Source organism: Xenopus laevis, chromosome 3L (assembly GCF_017654675.1).
Source record: "Xenopus laevis strain J_2021 chromosome 3L, Xenopus_laevis_v10.1, whole genome shotgun sequence".
Classification (NCBI taxonomy): domain Eukaryota; kingdom Metazoa; phylum Chordata; class Amphibia; order Anura; family Pipidae; genus Xenopus; species Xenopus laevis.
In genome coordinates this window covers 93,370,260-93,394,293 of record NC_054375.1, presented here as the reverse complement: position 1 = coordinate 93,394,293, position 24,034 = coordinate 93,370,260, and the positions used below count along the sequence as shown (strand labels likewise).

Sequence of the window (24,034 nt, the reverse complement as noted above, 5' to 3'; positions counted from 1 at the left end):
TATATTTTGATACTTGCCCTTTACTTAGTTGATATCAAACAGGGTTTCTTAAATACGGAAATGTTGGCAAAGATTTCAGGTCATTGCACAGTTGCAAGTTTTTTAAAGCTATAATGAAATGTACAAAAATACTTCCATCTCCCACCTCACATTGTATTCCTTAAATACTGATAAGAAAAGAATGTGAACTGATTTATTAATAAAGTATTTTCAGACTTTAGAGTTAGATTCCTTTAACATATCTGCTGCATTAGAAATAAGTGTGCCTGCGTATGCTACGAAAACAGGATGATGTTTTTAAAAAGGTCCCTGGAAAATGCTACCTGGTGATTGGTTTGTACAGGTGATAAGAATTGTAGCAAATTTTGTACCTGATATTACATAACCTCTAAGAATCTAATATGATGTGCAAAACTATAACTTTAGGGACAAAAGGAATCATTAAAGGAGAACGCCACAAAAACATAATGTACGCTTTTTGAAAAGTAAACATGATTTCAAGCAACTTTGCAATATACATCAATTAAAAAATATGCAGACTTTTCATAAATTTTGAATGGCTTCTGACAGTTTCCTAAGCCTAGCTCCCTGCTGATGTGTCTGACTACTGTTACTTTGTATCAACAGCCAGCTGGCCTTAGCCTGCATCCTCCAACCACACAATTCCCTGCACACTGGATTTCAATAAGGAAAAGAACATCACAGAGCAATGCATTGTGGGTTATGTAGCTCCTGCATGCTGTCTGTAAGTTGTGGAGAAGTTGTTACATTTTATAATATCAGTGTTAAGTCCCTCCTTCCCTGCAAATGATGCAGAAAGGGAAGAACTGTTAAAACAGCTGGATTTCAGCATAGAAAATGGCATTTATTTATACTTTTTTGAAGAAACAGGTAACTGTGATGGGTATATAAGGGGTTATGTGGGAGTCTTTATCAAATTTTGGTTTGAAAGCCGGAGTTCCCCTTAAATGTATATATAGCGGACACATTTATGAAGTGCCATACAGATATTCACAAAGAAATTGCCAGCACTTGGCCTTACCAACACTGTAGCATTGAGCAGCTGCTACAAATGCCCATATGCCATCACTTGGTCTACCCTATATTTTCTAGTTCACAAGATAGAAACAATAAAAAGCTATTAAGAAGCGAAAGAGGGTTTTCGGTGCGCTTACTAATCCGGGTTTACAAAAACCTTTTTTTTCGTTCAGTTAGCACTTAAATTATGTATAAAGAGAGTCCTGTGCTTGACTCCAGATAGATTCACCGGGGATCGTTGAGAAATAACTGCTACAGGCTTCAGTTGATTTGATCGGCGTGGTAACCTGTCAGGAAAGAAACTAACATAGCGCAAAAGAGCCGACCGGTTGAATGCGGGAAAGCGGTTGGTATATATCCTTTGGGGACAGGTGAGGATTATGCGCATGCGCTGACTGGAGCGCTGGAGAAGACTGCAGAACAGATCGGGAAAGTATCCCCAGGAAGAAGGCGCGACAGGACCGCTACCTGCAGAAAGTTTACAGTGCCATTAAAAATCAGCATCCGGTAAGCATATACCCACCGCTTTCCCTGCATCCACAAGCCGGCTCTTCTGCGCTATGTGAGCTTTTTTTCCGACAGGTACTATAACGACCAGACCGACTAGGCGAACCCTCACCGCATAACGGATCCGGTAAAAAACTCAGGAGGAAGGCGCTACAGGACCGCTTCCAACACAGGTTCAGAGCGTCATTAAACATCCACGTCCGGTAAGCATATACCAACCGCTTTCCCGCATTCAACCGGTCGGCTCTTCTGCGCTATGTTAGTTTCTTTCCTGACAGGTTACCACGCCGATCAAATCAACTGAAGCCTGTAGCAGTTATTTCTCAACGATCCCCGGTGAATCTATCTGGAGTCAAGCACAGGACTCTCTTTATACATAATTTAAGTGCTAACAGAACGAAAAAAAAGGTTTTTGTAATCCCTGATTAGTAAGCACACCGAAAATCCTCTTTCGCTTTTTAAACTTATACAAGGATTGGTGGATCCATTTATTGAGGTGCTGCTATCTTTACTATTTGAAAAATAGAGCGCGTCTTCTCTCCCTCTTTCTAATAAAAAGCTATTATTTGCACACAAATAGAAGGGAAATGATCTCCAGCAAACAATTCCAGCCCAGCATTCAGCATACAGTATTTGTTACAAAAAAAAAACTGAAATACTCCATGTGGGCAATAAGGTTACCAGTGAATGGACAATCCCCCTGCATAATGGACACCTGCTAATCTAATTATTTAACTTACAAGGAAAATATATGGAGTAGCTTTAGTTTCCAAACAAAAAAGGGCATTCAGCACAAATCCTATTCATTGAACTCATGTTAAACAAGGGGGTACACTGACCCTTAAAAGAAAAAAAGAATTAGGGGGTGATAATTGTGCACAGGTGCCATAAACACATTAATTTTCATTTAGTATTAAGGAATGTACACCTCCCCCCAAACACATTTGAATAATTATTACAGCCATAACTACACTTCCCCCCAACACATCTGAATAATTCTTACAGCCCTGACTTACTTGCTTATTAATAAGCACCAAAAGGCATGATTGTAATATTTAATATTGTACAACAGCAAAATAAATCACTTGAAATAAGTACTGTTAATAAAGATTAACCTACATTGTTCTTACAAAACATGTTAAGCATGAGCAGTACACACTATCCATGTAGTAAAGAAAAAATCTCCATGTTATAAGAAAAAATATTTTATTAATGAAGATAACAAAAATATATCTTTTGAACTTCATCCAGCTCTGACGTTAATTACATTACTGTATTGCAGTATTGTATCAAGAGTCCTCTTTTTCCTGGAAACTGAGAGAAAAAACAAAATATCTAATAAGAAGGCATAAGCAACAGATCACAGAAAGCTGAAAAACAGTGAGAATAAGCATATTACCTTATATAATGCCAGGGTTTCCCAAATTTCCCAAAACGTCAGTGTAACTGCAGACGCTGACAAATTATTGTGCCCTGCAATTTGCTATGAGGCAGCCATCTCAGTGCATTGTGCCTGATTCTGAGCTTTGAGAAGGAGCCAGCACTTCAGGATGGAACTGCTTTGAGAAAGCTATTGTTTCTCCCTTTCTCATTATGGTTCACCACGACCCAAGATGTGTTCCCTACCCACTTAGTGGTAGACATGAGAAGAGCTGCCAATTGTTCCGTTGATAGGCTGCTGGGGGGGGGGGAGGGACTGGGGTAATATAATTCCATCTTGCAGTACAGCAGTAAAGAGTGACTGATGCACAAGTCACATGGTTTGGGGGCACTTGGGAATGGACATCATGTCTAGCCCCATGCTAAATTTCAAAATTAAATATAAAAAAATCAGTTTGCTCTTTTCAAAAAACAGATTCCAGTGCAGAATTCTGCTGAAGCATAACTATTAACAGTGGCGGAACTACCGGGGGAGCAAGCCGGCCAGGGCCCGCACCCCCTCAGGGCCCCCCGGCAGTCCGTTCGCCGCTGAGAATGCCGGCATATGCAGCCGTACAGAGGGGGGCGGGGCCCGGCTGCGCGTCACGCACCAGGGCCCGCCTCTAGGATCGCCACTGACTATTAACTGATGCATTTTGAAAAAAACATGTTTTCCCATGACAGTATCCCTTTAAAGGGGAAGGAAACCTAGTCGGCGCAAACCCCCCACCCCCCACCCGTTTGTTGCCCACCCTCCCTCCTCCCCCCTGGCCCACCCGTCCCGCTGGGCAAATGCCCCTAACTTGTTACTTACCCTTCTGCGCAGGTCCAGTCCAGGGAGTTCACAGACAACATCTTCTTCCACGCGATCTTCTTCCTGCTTTGAACGGCGCATGCGCAGTAGGATCATTTCGCCGGTACGATCTACTGCGCATGCGCGTGACTTTTTTGGCGCATGAGCAGTAGATCCGTACCGGCGAAATGATCCTACTGCGCATGCGCCAAAACGCCGTTCACAGCAGGAAGAAGATCGCATGGAAGAAGATGTCGTCGGTGAACTCCCTGGACTGGACCTGCGCAGAAGGGTAAGTAACAAGTTAGGGGCATTTGCCCAGCGGGACGGGTAGGCCAGGGGGAGGAGGGAGGGTGGGCAACAAACGGGTGGGGGGGTGGTGGGTTTGCGCCGATTAGGTTTCCTTTCCCTTTAAATACAGGTATGGGACCTATTATCCAGAATGCTCGGGACCTGGAGATTTCCAGATAAGGGGTCTTTCTGTAATTTGGATCTCCTTAGCTTCTACTAAAAAATAATTTATATATTAAATAAACCCAATAGGATTATTTTGCCTCCAATAAGGATGCATTGTCTCTCAGTTGGGTTCAAATATATGGTACTGTTTTATTATTACAGAGAAAAGGGAAATTACGTTTCAAAATTCGAGTTTTTCGATTATAATGAAGTCTTTGGAAGACCTTCCCATAATTCTGAGCTTTCTGCATAACAGGTTTCCAGATAGCGGATAGTTACATAGTTAAGTTGGGTTGAAAAAGGTTGAAATTAAGGCATGTTAGAGGCAACTAAGCATACCCCCTCAGACCTGTTCCTATGAACGATACACTTTTAATTAAAGCAGGCAGAGATCAATGATAAAACATAGCAATAAGAGAAGTTTAAGCATTTTTACTCTCTTACCGGCACTTTACACAAGTGTAGAAAACGGTCTGACCCTCATCGGCAGATCGCATCTGTCTTGTGTGGTAAGCCATCCTTTCAAACCCGCAACGAGAGCAGCGCCTGTCAATCTGAGACAAATGAAACCAAATGTGTTGATACAATGTAATGAAAAATGAATAAATACAATGAACAGCTGCAGGTTAAATCGGTTTAGAAATACTTTCTCTGGGTTATTACCAGGGGTCCTTTTAGCTCTCCGGCCTCTTCTGTTTCATTTGAGAGTATTATGGTATCAAGCTTATTGAACACAACCGACGTCTGGACAAACTTTCCCAAAAACTCTACAAGAGAAGAAATATAAGAATGACTATTAGAAAAGGCTGAAGCATAATAATAGTCTACCTTAAAACAGACTGAGCATTTGTCTGTACTACCCTTTATGGTAAGCTACAAATCGGTGCAGAAAGTTCTAAAAAAAACAAAAAAAAACAGCATGGGCAATGTTTTCTTAATTCTTTTCTTAATTCTTTTATAATTGTCCCAGCATCAAATGATATAATCAAAATGGGAACAAAACAGACAAACATGTCCAATTAATCCACCGAATTGGTGTGTGGTTACTGGACCACCTTCTTCCTTAATTCCTGAATCATCTTCAAATATAATAGTTCACATTACAGAGGAATGGAGAACCTTCAGAAACATTGTAAGTCATCGATGTTTTATTTTTAACAAAAGAGTCCCTGTACTATAACACATCCCTGCAGGGTAGTGCTTTCTACAGCAGAACTACTATATTGGCATAGTTTTCGGGATCTCTCTGTACAACATGAGATATGTTGCATGGATTTTTTAACATTAGCCATGTTCGACTGACATACATTTTCCAACTGAAATACACAGGCAGTTGCTCAGACTCTGATACAGTATTTGATATTTTATAATGAATGACTGAAAGATTTCCTGACCAGTAACATGTGTACGATGTGAGCAGCGAAGACAGGTGACTGTATCTTGAATCCCAGGGGGAGGCAACACCGAGCCACAGTCTGAGCAGAAATCCGATACTGATGAAAAACAGGTAGTAGAAACATCCATCTTACGGCTGTAGAATGGCACCAGATTACTGTAGTAGTAGAAAAGGCAATTTTAGGTTTTCTTACTCCATACAGCAATGGTTACTGCAACTTGCATATTTTTAAGCTGTGCCTTTCCTATTACAGGTATTGGACCTGTTATCCAGAATGCTCGGGACCTGGGGTTTAAAGGATAAGGGATCTTTCCGTAATTTTTGCCTCTAATAAGGGTTAATTATAATTGGAGACAAGTAGAAGGCACAGTTTATTACAGAAAATAAAGGAAATAGTTTTTAAAAATGTATTTGATTAAAATAATCAGAAGTTGCCAATATAAACCAATCAGCAATTGAACAGTATATTACAAGAAAGAAAGAATGTTGAATACAAGAAAGAAAATGAATAAAATGCCTTATTAGTTATTATGGGAAACCAGAATTTAGCACCTATATTCATAAATCAGACCCTATGAAGTATAAATAAGTAATGTGGCCTCTCTTTAATTCTTTTGGCTTTGTGTGAACCAATCTGAACTACAGCTGAAAAGGTGGAAGGTACCATTATCGAATTGTTTCCAAAGAGCTTAATGATCAAAGGTAGGACCTCTCCCTACTGCATGGAGAACAAATGTATTGCCTTAGCACCCATTCCAGGTGTTTGTTGGCACTTTCTGTAACTTTACCTGCCACATTTATTTATTTTTCTAAGCAAACCATTGGTCACAGGAAAGATTGTTTATTTTTTCTACACGTAGAAACAATAGAATGAATGAAATAGCCTTTGAGTCAATGGTCCAATTACTTTTGAGCCCCTGAAATGGTGATTGTGTTAAAAAAAAAAAGCTTTAGTTCCTCACATTTTTATGCAATCTTTTTGTTCAACAACTGAATTAAAGCTGAAAGTCTGCAGTTCAACTGCATCTGTGTTGTTTCATTATCAAAATACCAAAATAAGCAAAAAAGTTGTCTTTGCCCAAATATGTATGGGCCTAACTGTATATAACACTTCTCTTCGCATTCGGTTTTTATCAGATCAGATTCAGATTAACTCTCGGATCAGCAGCTTCCTGTAGCTACACTGCCAGGCAGAGCTTTGAACTGAGTGCGGCTACAGTGGAGATCAGCCTGAAAGTGCCTGCTTTTGGGTTTTTCAGGCTGATCTCCTCTCTGCGTAGCTGCACTCAGGCCAAAGCTGTGCCAGGGACAACCTTGACACTCCACTTCTACTACTTTTGTATAACATGCGTTCTTACTAAAAGTAGGTAACCAAGGTAACCAGTGAAAACAATATGTCACCAGAGATCTCTCCTACAAAACCTGCATTTTAGCTTGATTTTCTGCTTGATTGTGGCAATGCATTAAGTCTGGCTCACAGCATTAATTATCATTAATATAGTAAAATTTGATATTGTGCTGTCAAAAAGACCATTCCACAAGCTGTGGAAATCTATGTATGTCTTTTTTCAACTGTTAACAGATATATTTATGAAAAAATATTAGGATGTTTTAGTATAGTACTGATCAACTAAAAACATTCAATTAACATGCAGTATTATACTGTCCTTTGTCTTCTGTATGCGTTTCATTTGGCAAAAAAGCAAAGCTCATTAGCCACTTCCGATGTTCCCTTTATATATGATAGAGTGAAACCTAAAGCGATTGATTTTTGCAGAATAATTTTATCTTGAATGGGTTATACTGCAAGGATTTCATAGATCTCTTCATCATCTTTCAGGCCAAAATGCCTGAAATCCCTCAATGACTTGCATGAAAAATGCCTGCAATTGCTTGTCAGGCCACAGTACACTGAAAAAGTGTACTGCATATGAGTCAATTATAGCAAGCACTTGCAGTCGATTTGATGCAAGTCAAGCAGGCAGTATCAGGCACTTTGGCACTATGGGGTATATTTATCAAAGAGTGAAGTTAAGAGATCTCCACAGTCCGCAGAGTGAAATACCGCCTCTCTCCATTCATTTCTATGCGATTTTTAAAGACGTAATTACCAAACGGTGATGGTGAAAGTTCACCATTTGATAAATACGCCTTTAAAAATCCCATAGAAATGAATGGAGAGAGGCGGTATTTCACTCTGCTGACTGTGGAGATCTCTAACTCCACCCTTTGATAAATATAACCCATGTGTTTGGACTACAAAACCCTGAATTCAAAGTGCCCAACAGAGCACTGTGTACCATCACCCTTAAAGGAAAACTATACCCCCCAAACAATGTAGGTCTCTATTAAAAGATACTGAGTAAAACAGCTCATGTGTAAAACTCTGCTTCATGTAAATGAACCATTATCATAATAATATACTTTTTTAGTAGTATGTGCCATTGGGTAATCATAAATAGAAAATTGCCATTTTAAAAAATAAGGGCCGCCCCCTGAGATCGTAAGATTCACTGTGCACACATACAAACCACATGTAAGGTCACATGAGCCAATTAACAGACAGAGTTCTGCCTTTTGTTTCCTCACTTCTTCCTGTTACAGTTAGTGTTGTAGTATTTCTGGTCAGGTGATCTCTGAGGCAGCACAGATAGAGTCACAAAATGGTGGTTCAAGGCAAGAGATGTAAAAGGGCAATATTTATGTAAATATATATTCCAGTTTGGTAAGATTCTTTAATATGTCATTCAATTTGATATAAACTATGTGTTGCTTAATTATTCATTTTGGGGGTATAGTTTTCCTTTAAAGGAGTTGTTCACCTTCCAAACACCTTTTGGAAGGTGTTCAGTTGTTTTCAGATTGTTCCCCAGAAATAAAGACTTTTTTTCAATTACTTCCCATTATTTATTTTTCACTGTTTTTCCAATATCTAAGTTTAATGTCAATGTTCCTGGTGTTTGAGTCTGGCCACTCAGTAATTCAGGTGCAGACTCTAAACTGTTAGTTTTGCAACATTGAGTTGATACATTTCTGAGAAGCATCATTGGAGTATTAGCAACTATTGTATCAATACTAACAGCTGCCTGTAATGAAACCCAGAGATTCTGCTCAGTAGGGACAAAGATAAGAAATGTATCAATTTAGAACAGTTTACAGGGTTACCGACCCCCCTCCCAGAGCAGAAGGTGAAAAATTACACTTTACCTTTTAATATCAGAAAAACAGTGACACATAGAAAATAGAAAGTAATTGGAAAAAGTCATTATTTCTGGTGATCTATCTGAAAAACAACTAGTTGTTTGAAGGTGAACAACCCCTTTAAAGGAAAACTAAAGTCTAGCTAAAGAAGGCTAGAAATGTTGTACATTATGATTTGGGCTTCTGCAACAGCCCAAGGCAACCACAGCTAACAGGGAAGATCTGTGCCTCCAAAAATGCACCAGTAGCTCCCCATCTTCTTTTCTGCTGATTCACTGCATATGCTCTGTGATGCTGTCAATTACACTGCATATACAGAAAAGAAAAGTCACAACATAAGGCTGACCCCCTGTTTCAAGTTTGACGTTCTGGATCATTGCTGCTATTGAGAAGCCTAAACTTTAGGCTGGTAATAAGTTCAGTATTTAAAATATGGCATTTAAAACCATATTAATTTTTAGGGGTTTAGTTCTCCTTTAACAGCAGGAAATGAAAGTGTTTGGAAGAATGGCAACACGCGCACACAGGGTGCGTTTTTGTCAACTAAGAAGCACCCAAAATTGCCCTGTGATAGTTTTTCTTTACTTGAGCACTAGTTTATGTAATGAAAAACTCGGACAGAATATTCATGGGCATGTTTTCTGTGAAAAAACACACATGCTGAAAATCTTGAATGTTTAAAAGGGGTGGTTCACCTTCAAACAACTAGTTGTTTTCAGACAGTTCAACAGAAATAACGACTTTTTCCAATTACTTTCTATTCTCTATGTGTGACTGTTTTTCAAATTTTTTCACATTCTAAAGCAGCTCTGGGAGGGGGGGTCGCCGACCCTGTAAACTGTTCTAAAGTGATGCATTTAGTTGATACATTTCTTAGCTTTTTCCCTGATGAGCAGAATCCCTAAGTTTTATTAAAGGCAACTGTTAGAATTAATACAATTCCAGAGATGCTGCTAAGAAATGTATCAACTAAATGTTGCAAAATTGTAACAATTCAGAACCTGTGACTGAATTAATGAGCTGCCAGACTGAAACACCAGAGACACGAACATTCCACTTTAAACTTAGATTTTGGAAAAACAGTAAAAAATAAATAATGGAAAGTAATTGAAAAAAGTCTTTATTTCTGGTGAACAAACTGAAAACAACCCCTTTAATAAAAATGAATGTGAACTTAAAGGAAAACTATACCCCCAAAATGAACACTTAAGCAACAGATAGTTTATATCAAATTGAATGACATATTAAAGAATCTTACCAAACTGGAATATATATTTACATAAATATTGCCCTTTTACATCTCTTGCCTTGAACCACCATTTCGTGACTCTATCTGTGCTGCCTCAGAGATCACCTGACCAGAAATACTACAACATTAACTGTAACAGGAAGAAGTGAGGAAGCAAAAGGCAGAACTCTGTCTGTTAATTGGCTCATGTGACCTAACATGTGATTTGTATGTGTGCACAGTGAATCTTACGATCTCAGGGGGCGGCCCTTATTTTTTAAAATGGCAATTTTCTATTTATGATTACCCAATGGCACATACTACTAAAAAAGTATATTATTATGATAATGGTTCATTTACATGAAGCAGGATTTTACATATGAGCTGTTTTACTCAGTATCTTTTAATAGAGACCTACATTGTTTGGGGGGTATAGTTTTCCTTTAATAAAGGTGTGAGATGATTCCCATTGCCTTCTATAGACATTTCCCAGCTTTTACTTTGAGTTTTTTCCTTGATAAATCACAACTATTTAGTTCTGAAGAATATTCTTGCATACATACAATATTGCACATGGACTAACATATTATAAAACTGTTCTTCCTTTAAATTCCTATATTTTACCTCCACATTTAGGCTAATACACCATGTCAGGGCAAAGATATTCCTGTCCACCTGCTAAATTCAGAAAAAATTGGAAAAAAAATCTGAATCATTTTCAGTTTGCCTCAGAGGGGGAAAATGTCCTTATTACTCCAAATGGGCAATCCGCTAATCCATGAATAGATTTTAAATGTATAGGTTAGTGCCCCTATCCTTCTGCCAAGTGAATTGGTAAATCTACCAAACTAGAAAACAACAGAAAAACATGACTTATAATAACATTTTTTTTAAACTAAAGAGGTATTTTCAACACAGTTATTCTGTAACTACTAAGCCTGTTCCCTAGAATGGACAATGCATTTATCACCTCCCTATGGGGCAAATTCACTAAAGGGTGTAGTGGCCGTCTCTAGCGAAAATTCGGCAGAAATCCAATCCACAGGGACATCAGCAATTTATGAACAGGCGTAGAGGACAATTCGCTAGCAAAAGAGTTCATCGGTAACAAGTTTTGCACCCTTTCGCCAGGCGAACTATCGTTACTCCTCAAATTCGCTAAAGTGAGAATTTTCCATTACTTTACCCCTTTTGTCAGAGTTTCCTTAGCCAGGTTACACCTGGCGAACTGATAAGATGAAGCTATATTCTCCTCAATCTTATGTCAGTGATTTCATATACTGTATACCGAAAAGCCATAAATATCTTTGTTTTAAATATTTTTTAAACTATTTGAGGGGCATGCCACATTTGTTTTAGGGTGGGCTCATGTCTAGGACATTAGATCTCATTTGTCTTTATTTTGTTTCCTTGGACATTTTTAATAACAAGTGGCGACTTCAAGCTATTTCACCAACATCTCTAATAAAGACATATATATTTGACCTACGTATATGTACCCACACTATACAAATTGACCTAAGAGTAAGTGTACTAAACAGTTTTGCTAGGCAAAAATGAATGTTTGAAATGCTCGCGCTAATGAATTAAAACTACGGAAACTTCAGACCTTCTGAATTCTGTACTCATGGCCAATTTGTATATCCAAAAATGTTTTTATTATGGTGAACTTTCTCTTTAAATTGTGATCTCTATGCGTAGTTAAATTGTTGCTGCTGGTACTTGCTCAATCATACCTCCTAGCATCCCCAGCCTGCTAACAGGTAAGCAAATTTGAACTAAGGGCAATGCAACACCAGTGACTTTTAGCAGACTACTTGTAGAATGAATTGGCTTTATTGCTCTCTCTGGGGTATGACACACAAGAGTACAAATCTTCCTTTTGGTGTATAAACAATCAGAAAGAAGTCAATGTTCCTATTACCAGTCTAAAGACAGTATATGATGCAGCTACTCTACTAACTTGGGAAAATATGACCATCCTTGGCTCTAGGGTGCTCCTTATTAGAGCACATTATAATATTGAGGCAATGGAGTAAGTTGCGTTACATGGACTTTACTCAATAGTTCTGACTGAACACAATTTATAGCTAGACCTCACTTTTTCTTTGATACAAAAAGAATGTGTTGTGCCCATAAATAGTGATAAAACAATGCTACCAATCCCATTTAAAGCATCTTCCATAAGAACAATCCCATGTAAACTCATCCAGACTGGGGATACATAGGGGAGACTGGGGTCTGCCATCTGTGTTTACATGGGCTATAGGGAAAGCTAGAAATCCAAATTCAGGTAAAATAATACCTGTGTTTGCACTGGACTACAAACACACCAAACTATGTGGGGCCCTGTTCAGTGAAATAAATAGCTGTTACTGAACACCACAGAAAATTCCAATTAGGTTCCCAAAACACTGGTAAGTTTAACCGGTTTTACTAAGATATATTTAAATTAATTAATTCTAATTAACTAGGGGCTTTACTTCCCTGGGCCCCTCTGCAAACGCAGGATTTGCTTCCTCTGTACTTTACCCCTGGCCCTAGAATTTTGGGTGCAAAACCAGTAGAATGTTGCTGCAGAACAGGAACTCAATTATGGAGTCCTCCAGCAATGAGTTTATCCTACATACAGCTTTCACTGTGTAAAGTTTTACTTATCAGAACATATGTTCTTAAACCCCATCTATACACTGATCTGTTCTGCTCTATTCCAATGATCTGCCCCAGTTTTTAACTGCCGTGCAGGCATTCTCAGCCCTCCTCATTCTAATCAGGGTTGCCAGGTCTAATTTTCAAAACCAGCCAAAATCAGCTACAAAATCATCCCAAAACTAGCCAAGAGGCACTTCAAAAATAGCCTAAAAATTGCACAATATATGGAGTAAAAAAAGTCTAAAAAAAATATATAAATGAATATATGTGAAAATATGGATTTTCAAATGTTCACTGTTTTCCATATTTTTTTTACAGAGGGGGGCCCAAGAGGTATAGGGGCCCTATAATAAATAAATATTAGTAAAAAGCAGGTAAACCTCTAGACATTTTGGTGGCCAGCAGATTTTTACCCCCAAATTGAAATTGTGGAAAGTATGGAAAATGCGAGAATGCTTAAGAGTCACAGGATACTGCGGTACAGGGTCCAAAATCTGGTAACTTCTACACAACTTAGCCCTATAGCATGCTGGTTATTGTAGTCTTGCATTCAACTTGGCAAACTGTTAAACAAGAACTACATTACCCAACATGCACTGGGAGAAGCAGGCTTGGCATATTAGCGCAAGAAAAAAAACTTTGGCCGGTTTCCAAAGTGCAAACCAGCCAAAGGCCCAAAAAGTAGCCCAAATGCGCACCTTGGCTAGTTTGTATTTTCAAAACCCGCCTGGGTTTTAAACTAGTAGCCCAATTTGGCTGGAAAAAATCTTAGTTCTCAAAATTGTAATCATAGGCTAAAACGAATTACCAGCGGTTGTCCTCTGATACTGAGGGCCGACCGGTCCATAAAAAGTATGAACAAATCTTGGCGTTTTCTTGCCCTGTCTACGGACGGCCCTCTAGGATGAGCGATTGCAGCTCCAGCAACGCACGATGGATTAGAAAATGAGTCATTTAGAAGCGGCAAATTAGGGAAATAATCCGTTTATAATTCTTAACAATCGAAAAAATCGCATTCATACAAAGACATTCTTGTTTTGCTTTAGTAATAGCAAAGTAAAAGCGCTCCACATCACTACACGTTACACAGCAACTTACATGTTTCGCTTTTCCTCTCACTGGGGGAAGGGACAGAGAAACCCGGACGGACCAGCAGGAAGTTCCATGTGACGTACAACGTGCCGAGGAAGCAGCTCCTTTCCCTCAGGGGACTGTAGAGGCGGGGTGGCTGCGTCTGACAAGAATAGAGTGCAAAGTGCTAATCAGCTTGTTTTCCTGTGTCCTTTCCCTGCGGCGCTTAGAGGAGAGGAAGCGGAACAATCCTACTCGGGTCTGTTGTTCCCGGCGGACCCTGTTTGTTGGTGCACAAGGTCTGTTGCGGCCGAGAAGGGAGGATGAAGCCTGGGCAGAGGGTTTTCTGAAACCCCATTTGAGCAAGAAGCGAAATATGGAGGGGAAGCCCGGCCTGCAGACGGTATATCAGGCAGTGCAGGCCCTGTACCACGACCCGGACCCAAGTGGCAAAGAGAGGGCCTCGCTATGGCTGGGGGAGCTGCAGAGATCGGTAAGAGGCGTGGGACCGACCCAAATAGGGAAATCCCACAATTTGGATAGAACTATTTCCGACGCGGTGTTGCGAATCCCCAGGGGCGCGCGGTGATTTTACACAATCACATAGAAATATTGAAATATTCTCCGTGCAATGCTGCGCCCTTCTATAGACTCGCTGAGCCCGTTCCCGAGATAGATCATACGTACTATAGCTTTATTTTTCACCTTCTCAGATCTTCCAGCGGAATTTTGTGGTTGTTCTGTACAAATCGAACACGTTTTGCGGTGTGAGGGGGTCATTTATAAAAGTTGATGACCTACCCCCCCCCCAACCATGCAGATGAAGCGAATGGGTGTGGGAACTGCAGTTTTTTAGCTCCATCTCTCGGTTTAGCTGTTTTAATATCTTTGAAGAAAACTCCCAAATAGACACGAGGGACTTGTTCCTCAATGTAATGGGCAGGACCCTTAGAGTAGGGGATTACTCCATTCTGAGTGTTCATGCCAGGAGGGGGAGGAGCTGTTATTGCTGCCAACAATATTTTTTTTTATTAGTTCTTATTAATAAGTCATCAGGGAAATTAGTTAAAAAAAAATCTAGGTAATTGACCTACATGGGTCTTCCACCCAAGAACAGTTTTTTTTACACATTATAAGAGCATGTCATTGTAACTTCCCAAATATATATTCATTTGAATTTTACTTTGGTTTTAAATTTGTAAATTCAACTGAAAACAGCATTTCTTTATCCCTTTCTCCTTCTGCAGCATTGTTTCAATCAGAGCCAGTAACACGAACAGCTAGATACTGCTTTTAATAGCAAATACCTTTACAAAGAACTGTAAAAACCATTGGAAGTTTGTAACCAATGTAAATTGGAAATCTGACTAGAACTGAATATTCTTTCATTATGTAAAAAAACTGATGTTGGGTGGGAAAAAAACCACCCACTTTACTTTGGTGGATTTGCAGTATGATTATTTAGATAATCGTTGCTTCTACTAAATCTTTGAAATGTATTTGGTCTCTTTGGAAAGAATTGCATTGATAGTCTGACCTGAGCAGACCGACATATGATAAAACATGGGCTGAAGGATTCTTATGAGAGCCCATTGAGCCATTTCAAAGGCAAATGCACAGAGCATATTTAAATATAAATGTCATGTAAGGAAGTAGGTGGATCCCTTGAGCAGACCAGCCATTATAATACCTTGCAGTGCCAAATGCAGGGTATAATTTGTTCAGAAGCTGTGCTCAAAACATTTTTCATGTCATCAGAAACACTATATACTTGGGGTTACAGTATGTCTGTACTACACATCACAATTTGTGATCTCTCAAAATATTAGGTCAAACCCCCCATATATAATTGTACTGGGGCTAGAGTGCCAAAAGGTATCCCCTAAAACTGCAGTCCAGAATTGTTTGGTAATTAAAGCAGTAAAATGTCATTTGTATTTCAATATTTCAATAATCAAGCTATTTCCATCTAATCTAATTCCATCCATTTAGTAATTGTTTTTCAAACTGGGAATAATATTTACCAAAGTTAGAGGACTTCAGAACAAGTCAGTGATTGAGAGAACAAATATCCAGAGTATATTTAGTTGGCAAGGAATTTTGGTACCTCCATCTTAAACGTCATCATTAACTTCCTACAGTCCAGACTCTACTTTGCTTTCGATTTGCCCTGCATTTGTTTTGTTTGCAAATTCTTTGCTCTCTGCTATTTAGTAGTGCAAACAGAAGGAAAGTGTTTGATATGACGTGGCACTATTGGCAAAATAACACATATTATTGATAGAATAGCACATTTTAGCACCACTTTAAGGGGCACATTTACTTAGATCGAGTGAAGGAATAGAAGAAAAAATACTTCGAATTTCGAAGGTTTTTTGGGCCATCCAATTGGCTATTTCGACCTTCGAATCGAATGATTCGAACTAAAAATCGTTAGACTATTCGACCATTCGATAGTCAAGTACTGTCTCTTTAAAAAAAAACTTCGACCCCCTACTTCGCCAAGTAAAACCTACCGAGGTGCAATGTTAGCCTATGGGGGATGTTCCCATAGGCTTCCTAACAATTTTCTGATCGAAGGAAAATCGTTTGATCGATGGATTAAAATCCTTCGAATTGTTCGATTCGAAGGATTTAATCGTTCAATCAAACTAATTTTCCTTCGATCGAACGAATTGCGGTAAATCCTTCGACTTCGATATTCGAAGTCGAAGGATTTAACTTTGACAGTCGACTATCGAGGGTTAGTTAACCCTCAATATTGGACCCTAAGTAAATCTGTCCCTAAATGTCACTTTTTCATATATACAATCAACAATACACTTCATATAAGGGATGCACCGAATCCAGGATTCGGTTCGGGATTCGGCCAGGATTATGCATTTTTTAGCAGGATTCGGATTTGGCCAAATCTTTCTGCCTGGTCGAACTAATCCTAATTTGCATATGCAAATTAGGAGAGGGAAAGCGTGTGACTTTTTGTCACAAAACAAGGAAGTAAAAAAATGTTTTCCCCTTCCCACCCCTAATTTGCATATGCAAATTAGGATTCTGTTCGCTATTCGGCCGAAAGATTCGGGGGTTCGGCCGAATCCAAAATAGTGGATTAGGTGCATCCCTACTTCATATTCATGCTAAAGGCATGCTTTTGTATACATTAGTAGAATAAAGGCATTAGAAAGAAGATTCATTTATGTTTTGAAAAAGTTAGTAACCTTTGTTTAGTAGAGGAGTGTATTTCCTGCTAATCTTGCTCATGAGTCATCTTATTGTCTCTTAACTTTATGACATTCATTTAACCACATAGTTTCAGAACACCAAGTATAATATTATCCTAAGACACATTCGCACTCCCATCAGGTACAAATTTTTTTTAACTCCTCTGTGATTTGGACACACATCTGTATGCCCCAATTACAACTAATTGGTTGGACAAGACCATATACGTGACCCAATGGCAAACACAAACACTCTGCATTCTGATGAGATAAATTGATGGCCAATCCAAATACCCATTTTTAGTGGTGCCAGCAAATGACATTGGAGGGTCATACACACAGGGGATTAGTTAGCCATTGCTTTCTAAAATGGCAGTATTGATGGATTATGTTACTCTATGTGTAGCTTGCTTTAAAGTGCATTCTGTCACAGAAATACTTGCTGTTGTCTGAAACCCTTTGAGCAAAACTGTAAGGCTTGGTACAATTTAACCTCCCTTTTTTAATCTTTAAGGGTTGGAGCAGATTTGGGGATATTTAGTCACCTGGCGATTAATCTCCTCTTCTGCGGGGCGACAATCTCCCCAAACTGCCTTCCGCCTGCCTGAATAAAGAAGTGGCGACTTCGGAAATTGAAGCGCAGCGAGTGCATTAGCATAGTCAATTCTTAGTCGCCAGGAGACTAAATCTCCCCGAATCTGCCCCAACCCTAAAACCACAGATCTAAAATGCCAGAATCACCACTTCACTTAGTTATCGCCGGGACTTTACAGACAATTCTTGCCTGAAAACTCGTTCTCACGCATGAGCCTGTACTCGCTTGGCTATGATCCCACTGGGCTTGGCACTTTTTGTTGCCCTGCAAATAAATGTAATTTGGTAAGGGAACCATGCCCGGCTGCCTGCAATAGACTGGATACCATCCAGTAAGACTGAGCACTGTGAAAAAATATGTTGAGGGAACAGTGCCCTGTCAACAGTGAAAGGCTGCCAGCGGTCAAAGACCAGGTTGGTGAGCAAATTTAAATTATACTGCCAACATATTTATTTTCCAGCAGCAGGAAAGGAGGAAATGCTTAAGTCAAGACAGTTCAGAAATCTCTAGTCTTTTAGTATACTTCGACCATAGTGACCCTACTATTCCAAATGTGTATGTTTACACTGTGTACCTTTTTCTCAAACTCATATTCAACACAGTCAATAAGAACACACATTCACCCAAACACATGACAACACATAGCACTAAACCAGTCATGTCCACACACTGTAAATAAGCTGCTGACCTCAAGCCAGAGAAGACATCCCTGATGCTTTCCATAAACTGACACAACAGCCCAAGCTGGTAGTACAAACTGAAAAAACTTTGGTAACCCATACAATGCTGTTACAACCCCACTACAGAAAAACATGCGTGCAAAAAAAAAGCAGGTTCAAGTATCCACTATCCATAAAGTCCCTGCCACTGATCTCTGCTTTGAGGTTTTTTCAGACTGCAGGACAAATATTTCATTACAAGATTAAATTACAAAGTATGTTTTAAATAATTTTGTGTGCAGGGGATACTTTGGTAACTGGATCTGGCTTCTGTTAATCTCTAAGAAAGTAGCCCAGACCAATGCGATCGTGCACCGGCCTGGGTCCAAAAGTTAGCATATTAACTCACTGGTGCGGGCTGTGTCCAACATATTAACACAAGCTTTTAGCCTTTAGTTCTTATTTAAAAGGAGACAAAAGCCTGCACACACCTTGCCAAACTGCATTGGTTTGTAACACCTACATTTGCCTAGTAGAACTGCCATAAATATTTATAGATATAATTACTTGAGAGGTAAATGGTTAGAAGAAAAATGAAAATGCTCATAAAAAGCTAGTTCACTCTTGAATCGGTAATGACCTGTGGCAGTTGTGGTGTTCAAACCTCATCTAACACTTAGGTAGTTTAGTTATTTTAGTAGCTTAGTTATTTATCAAAGGTCGATTTTTAGAGTTTGGGGATTCTTAAATCCTAGCAATCATCAAATATTGCTTATCAAAATATTATTTTTCTGCTGATTTACTGTAATGCTTCTAACTATCCCGATTGTTTTCTTACTATCCAGACCTACTGTGTTCTGGTGTGTGGTGGGTAAAAATAAAAATGTTTCTTAAAGGAAAACTAAAGCTTAACTAAAGAAATGTTGTACATTATGTTTTGGGTTTCTGTACCAGCCCAAGGCAACAAAAGCCCCTTAGCAAGGAAAGTCCATGTTTCCAAAGATGCCCCAGTAGCTCCCCATCTTCTTTTCTGCTGATATGCTGCACATGCTCTGTGCTGCTGTCACTTACTGAGCTTAGAGTCTGACTCAAAATATATAGTGCACAGAATATAAATGTCTCAATATAAGGCTAATTAGTAATTAATACATATAATTATTACATGGCAGCACAGAAACCAGTGCAACTAGCATCAGAATTTAATAATCAGCCCTGTAGCATCAGTTTATATTACAGGCCAACCTAATTTTCTGCTTGATGATTTGCAACAACTCATAAACAACAGCTGCTCAGAGCCCACTGAGCATGTGAGTGTCGCAGACACTTTCCAAGATGGTGGCCCCCTGTGACAAGTTTGAAGTTCTGTATCATTGCTGCTATTGTGAAGCTGAAACTTCAGGCTGGTGCAGTAAGTTCATTGTAAAAAATATGGCATTTTTACCATATTAATTTTAAGGGTTTAGTTCTCCTTTAAATTTCATTTAGATTCCCTGACACCGTTGTACAGCCCAGCTCTTAAATGTGTAATCTTGCCACTTCTGGTGCTGAAGGAACGTTGGTACAATAGCTGAACAAGTACATGTAACAGAAAAATTAACTAAGTTTATGATTAAAGGGAACCTGTCACCCTAAGAAATAATTTAAAATTCTACTACCATGTTAGTTGAGCAAAATAAATTTTATTTGCCTATATACACACACACACACACACACACACACACACACACACACACACACACACACACACACACTTACTTTGTTTCATTTAGTCTTGGAATTACACACTCACTGTTTAATTCCAAGACGGACAGCTGCCATTTTGTGGAAACTGTTATTATGGTGAGTGTATATTGTGTATTACCACAAAATCTTGTTAATTTGCCAGAATGGGGGACCTAAGGATGCACACTGCCCTGCAAAATTATAGAGTCTGAGGAGGGAATGTGAGGACATCAGTGACATCTAGGAAGTGCTGAATGGAAAGTGAAAGTAATCGATTGCCTCTCCTCTATGCCTTAGGCATAAAGGTGTGGCAGGCAATATATGGTTGACAGCTCAGATGTTTAATCATCTTCAACTGCTAGTAGGTTTGTAAATATGCTGAATGACAACTTTTTATTCCAGCTCATTCAAGAACCTACTAGGAATAACTCACTTTTGGACCTTGTAATAACTAATAATACTGAACTCATCTCTAGCATTTGTGTGGATGAGCATTTAGGGAATAGTGATCATAACATGGTCTCCTTTGAGATTCTGTTGCAGAAGCAATTCTATAAGGGAGTAACTAAAACACTAAATTTCAGACAAGCAACTTTGACAGTATAAGGGCATCTCTGCAACATATTAAGTGGGAAATGCTTTTCACAGGGTTAAACACGGAACAAAAATGGGAAGGCTTTAAAATGCTGCTTAATAAATATGCATGTCCGTATAGTCCCCTTGTAAGCAAGGAACGTCGTTGCAAAGCAAAACCTTTTTGGTTCAATAGAAGTGTTGAGGTGGGTAAGGAAAGACGTGCTTTTAATGCTTTAAAGTATCATTTATAAGGTACAAAGAAGCCAATAAATCACGCAAAGAAACTATAAGGCAAGCTAAAATTTATATGGAAAAGGATATTGCAGCAAGCAGTAAAAAAAAATCCCAAATTATTTTTTAAATGTTAATAGTAAAAAAAATTAAGCAGGAAGGGGAGGGACCTTTAGTATCAGAGGGAGGTCATCTGGTTGATGAAAACAAAATTAAAAGCGACTAGAACATGCAGGGCCGGAACTAGGGGTAGGCAGAGTAGGCACGTGCCTAGGGCGCAAAGCTGGGGGGCCCCAGGCATGTACCTGCTCTGCCGCCTACCCCGTGTCCAGTCCCGTCTCTCCCAGACTGCCTAGTGTAACTTTAACGGAGATGCGCCTCTGCGCATGCGCGAACACCATGCGCGCTGGATCGTAATTTTGCGTATGCGCCGTGCCCGCCAGGTTGCCTAGGGCGCCTGGCCGGGTTGGCCCGGCTCTGAGAACATGTTAAGATAAACAAAGGTCCGGGACCAGATGGTATTCATCTCAGGGTACTTAGCGAACTTGCCAAACCTCTTTTTCAGGATTCATTGAGGTCTAGCATTGTGCCTAGAGACTGGCAAATTGCTAATGTGGTGTCTCTACTCAAAAAAAGGATCCCGTTCTCAGCCTCAAAACTATAGGCCAGTTAGTCCGACGTCAGTGGTAGGAAAGCTTTTTGAAGGTTTGATAAATGATAAGATACTGGACTTTATAGCAAATTATAATACTATGAGTGTGTGCCAGCATGGTTTCATGCATAATAGATCTTGCCAGACTAACTTAATTTATTTTTATGAGACGTTAAGCAGGGACCTCGATTCTGGGATGGCAGTGGATGTGATTTACTTAGACTTTGCTAAAGCATTTGATACAGTGCCACACAAAAGGTTAAATTAAGGAATGTGGGCCTGGAACATAGTATTTGTACCTGGATAGAGAACTGGCTAAAAGATAGATTACAAAGAGTGGTGGTAAATGGAACATTTTCTAATTGGACCAGTGTTGTTAGTGGAGTACCGCAGGGCTCTGTACTAGGTCCCTTGCTTTTCAACTTGTTTATTAATGACCTGGAGGTGGGCATTGAAAGTACTGTTTCTATTTTTGCAGATGATACTAAATTGTGCAGAACTATAGGTTCCATGCAAGATGCTGCTACTTTGCAGAGTGATTTGTCTAAATTGTGAAACTGGGCAGCAAACTGAAAAATGAGGTTCAGTGTTGATAAATGCAAGTTTATGCACTTTGGCAAAAATAATATAAATGCAAGTTAAACACTAAATGGCAGTGTCATATAGCCGTTTTTCAATTTCCACCATTGCTCCATAGCAGCTTGTTTTATATGAACTATAGTAGTGTTTCTGAAGCAAACAGATCACTTTTACCAGTGCAGGGCAACAGTACATGATATTTTCACTACTTTAAAACACTTTCATTTTTTGGTGTTACTGTTCCTTTAACAACTTGGCTTGGATGATTTTTTGGACAGGCAGAATATCAAAGGCTATTGTGATACTAAACTCTGTAGTTAGTATAGGTATGGGTATATATAATTTATGTGAAAGTATGGAGGGGTGTGTGTATGGATACTGGGTTTTCATTTGGAGGGGTTGAACTTGATGGACTTTGTCTTTTTTCAACCTGATTTAACTATGTAACTAATTATGTAACTATATATGGATGCTTTAATGAAAAAAAAACACTTTAACTCACACTGCATATGTTCTTGGCATTCTCACCTTGTTCAGGGCTGTCACCAGGGGAAGTACAAGGGGTGCAGTAGTTAGGGGCCCTGTGTCGGAAGGGGGTCCTTACATTATTTACTAGCTGAGCAGGGTATGGGCATAATTGGGCTGTGGTTTCTGGGTGTATAAGTGTGAGACCATACCTGTAAAGATTTTATCCATTAGGGCGTCATTCTAAGTGTTAGTAGGGGCCACCACTCGGAGAGTGCACAATTCCAGTGGACTAATAATTGGGGTCTCCTGGATGCAGAGCCTTACTTAGTAGTAGTATAGGGCCCTCATGATTGCTGGTGGCCCAGTCCACACTTGGGGACAGGGAAATAGATAGTTGGATGAGAACTCTTAAAACCATTTGAAAACTGCCCTTTTCTGCCGTCTTCGTGGCATTAGTGAGTTAGAATTGGGTAATACATTAAAAAAAGATTCATGCCTTCCTTGCATCTTTAATTTTTATGCAACTGCAGCCAAAATTACACTACACAGGTATAACAGAGCAATGTGGCTATTGGTGTATTGCATGTAGATCAATAAATAGATTAGTAGGTTTATGATGTTATCAGCTGACCGATCGTTTTAACAATCAATTCATCCATAAATGGTAAACAATATGTGAGGAGACTTTTGTAGTATCTATGTTGTTGTTTGGGCTGCAAACAGTGAAACAAATAAAATGCAAAATTCACTAAACACAAGACTTAACCCACTTTTGTCAAATTTTTTGTTGAAAATGAGGAAATAATTTTTAAAAAATTACCTGCTACATTCTACACTTTATTTTGTATGTGTTGTGTAACATTTTTGATTCACCTTGAAGAAGAGAGATCTACAATAACTTTTGTAACCCATCCCTTGTTAGTTTTTAAGTTCACTGAATATTGAATTTGTTCTGTGTTCAGGTCTATGCTTGGGAGATTGCAGATCAGCTTCTACAGATACACCAGGATGTGGAATCGTGCTATTTTGCAGCACAGACGATGAAAGTAAAGATCCAGACCTCTTTCTATGAGTTACCTTCAGACTCTCATGTCTCCCTGAGGGACTCTCTCTTGTCGCATATCCAGAGATTGAAAGACATGTCTCCAGTCATTTTAACTCAGGTACAGAGTCTTTATGACATACTATTCGCATTACAACTCCTAGAGAGCTTAGCAGAATTGCAGGAAACACATTGGTGAGATATTGTAACCTCTCATGGACCATGGTCCTCCATTAATGCAAAGTTTGTATTGCTCATTGTTATCTTAGAGTATCTCACTACTTTATCCTTTTTTAAAACATAGTCTGATATTAAAAATTAAAAAGAAAATTTCTTTCTAGCATGTTCTTGAAACTTTTTCATTAATATGTTTGTAACTGATTCCAAAGATTGACATATGACTTGAGGTTCTTTTAAATTCCTTCTTAAAGAGTTTTTTTTCACATTTAAATTAATTTTTAATATGTTGTAGAGAATACTGTTCTGAGGCAATTTGGTCTTCATTTTTTTTGTATTGTTTTTGAATTATTT

The 24,034-nt window shown here is 39.1% G+C and overlaps 2 protein-coding genes across 3 annotated transcripts in view; one reads left to right on the top strand and one right to left on the bottom strand.

The window, feature by feature from the left end:
- Positions 1-2,734: 2,734 nt before the first annotated feature.
- On the bottom strand, positions 2,735-13,924 carry polr1h.L (RNA polymerase I subunit H L homeolog). The gene is made up of 5 exons (XM_018252808.2): positions 13,789-13,924; positions 5,608-5,765; positions 4,877-4,980; positions 4,658-4,767; positions 2,735-2,859 (listed from the first exon to the last, which is right to left on the bottom strand). The coding sequence occupies exons 2-5, from the start codon at positions 5,735-5,737 to the stop codon at positions 2,835-2,837; spliced, it is 369 nt and encodes a 122-aa protein (XP_018108297.1). The 5' UTR covers positions 5,738-5,765; positions 13,789-13,924; the 3' UTR covers positions 2,735-2,834.
- Positions 13,925-14,122: 198 nt separating this feature from the next.
- Positions 14,123-24,034, top strand: part of tnpo3.L (transportin 3 L homeolog) — a 39,045-nt gene continuing 29,133 nt past the window's right edge. For both annotated transcript variants that reach the window (XM_018252807.2, XM_018252806.2), the window contains exons 1-2: positions 14,123-14,254; positions 23,424-23,624. In XM_018252807.2, the coding sequence (XP_018108296.1) occupies positions 14,138-14,254; positions 23,424-23,624 (318 nt within the window). In that variant the 5' untranslated portion in view covers positions 14,123-14,137. The remainder of the gene's footprint in view (positions 14,255-23,423; positions 23,625-24,034) is intronic.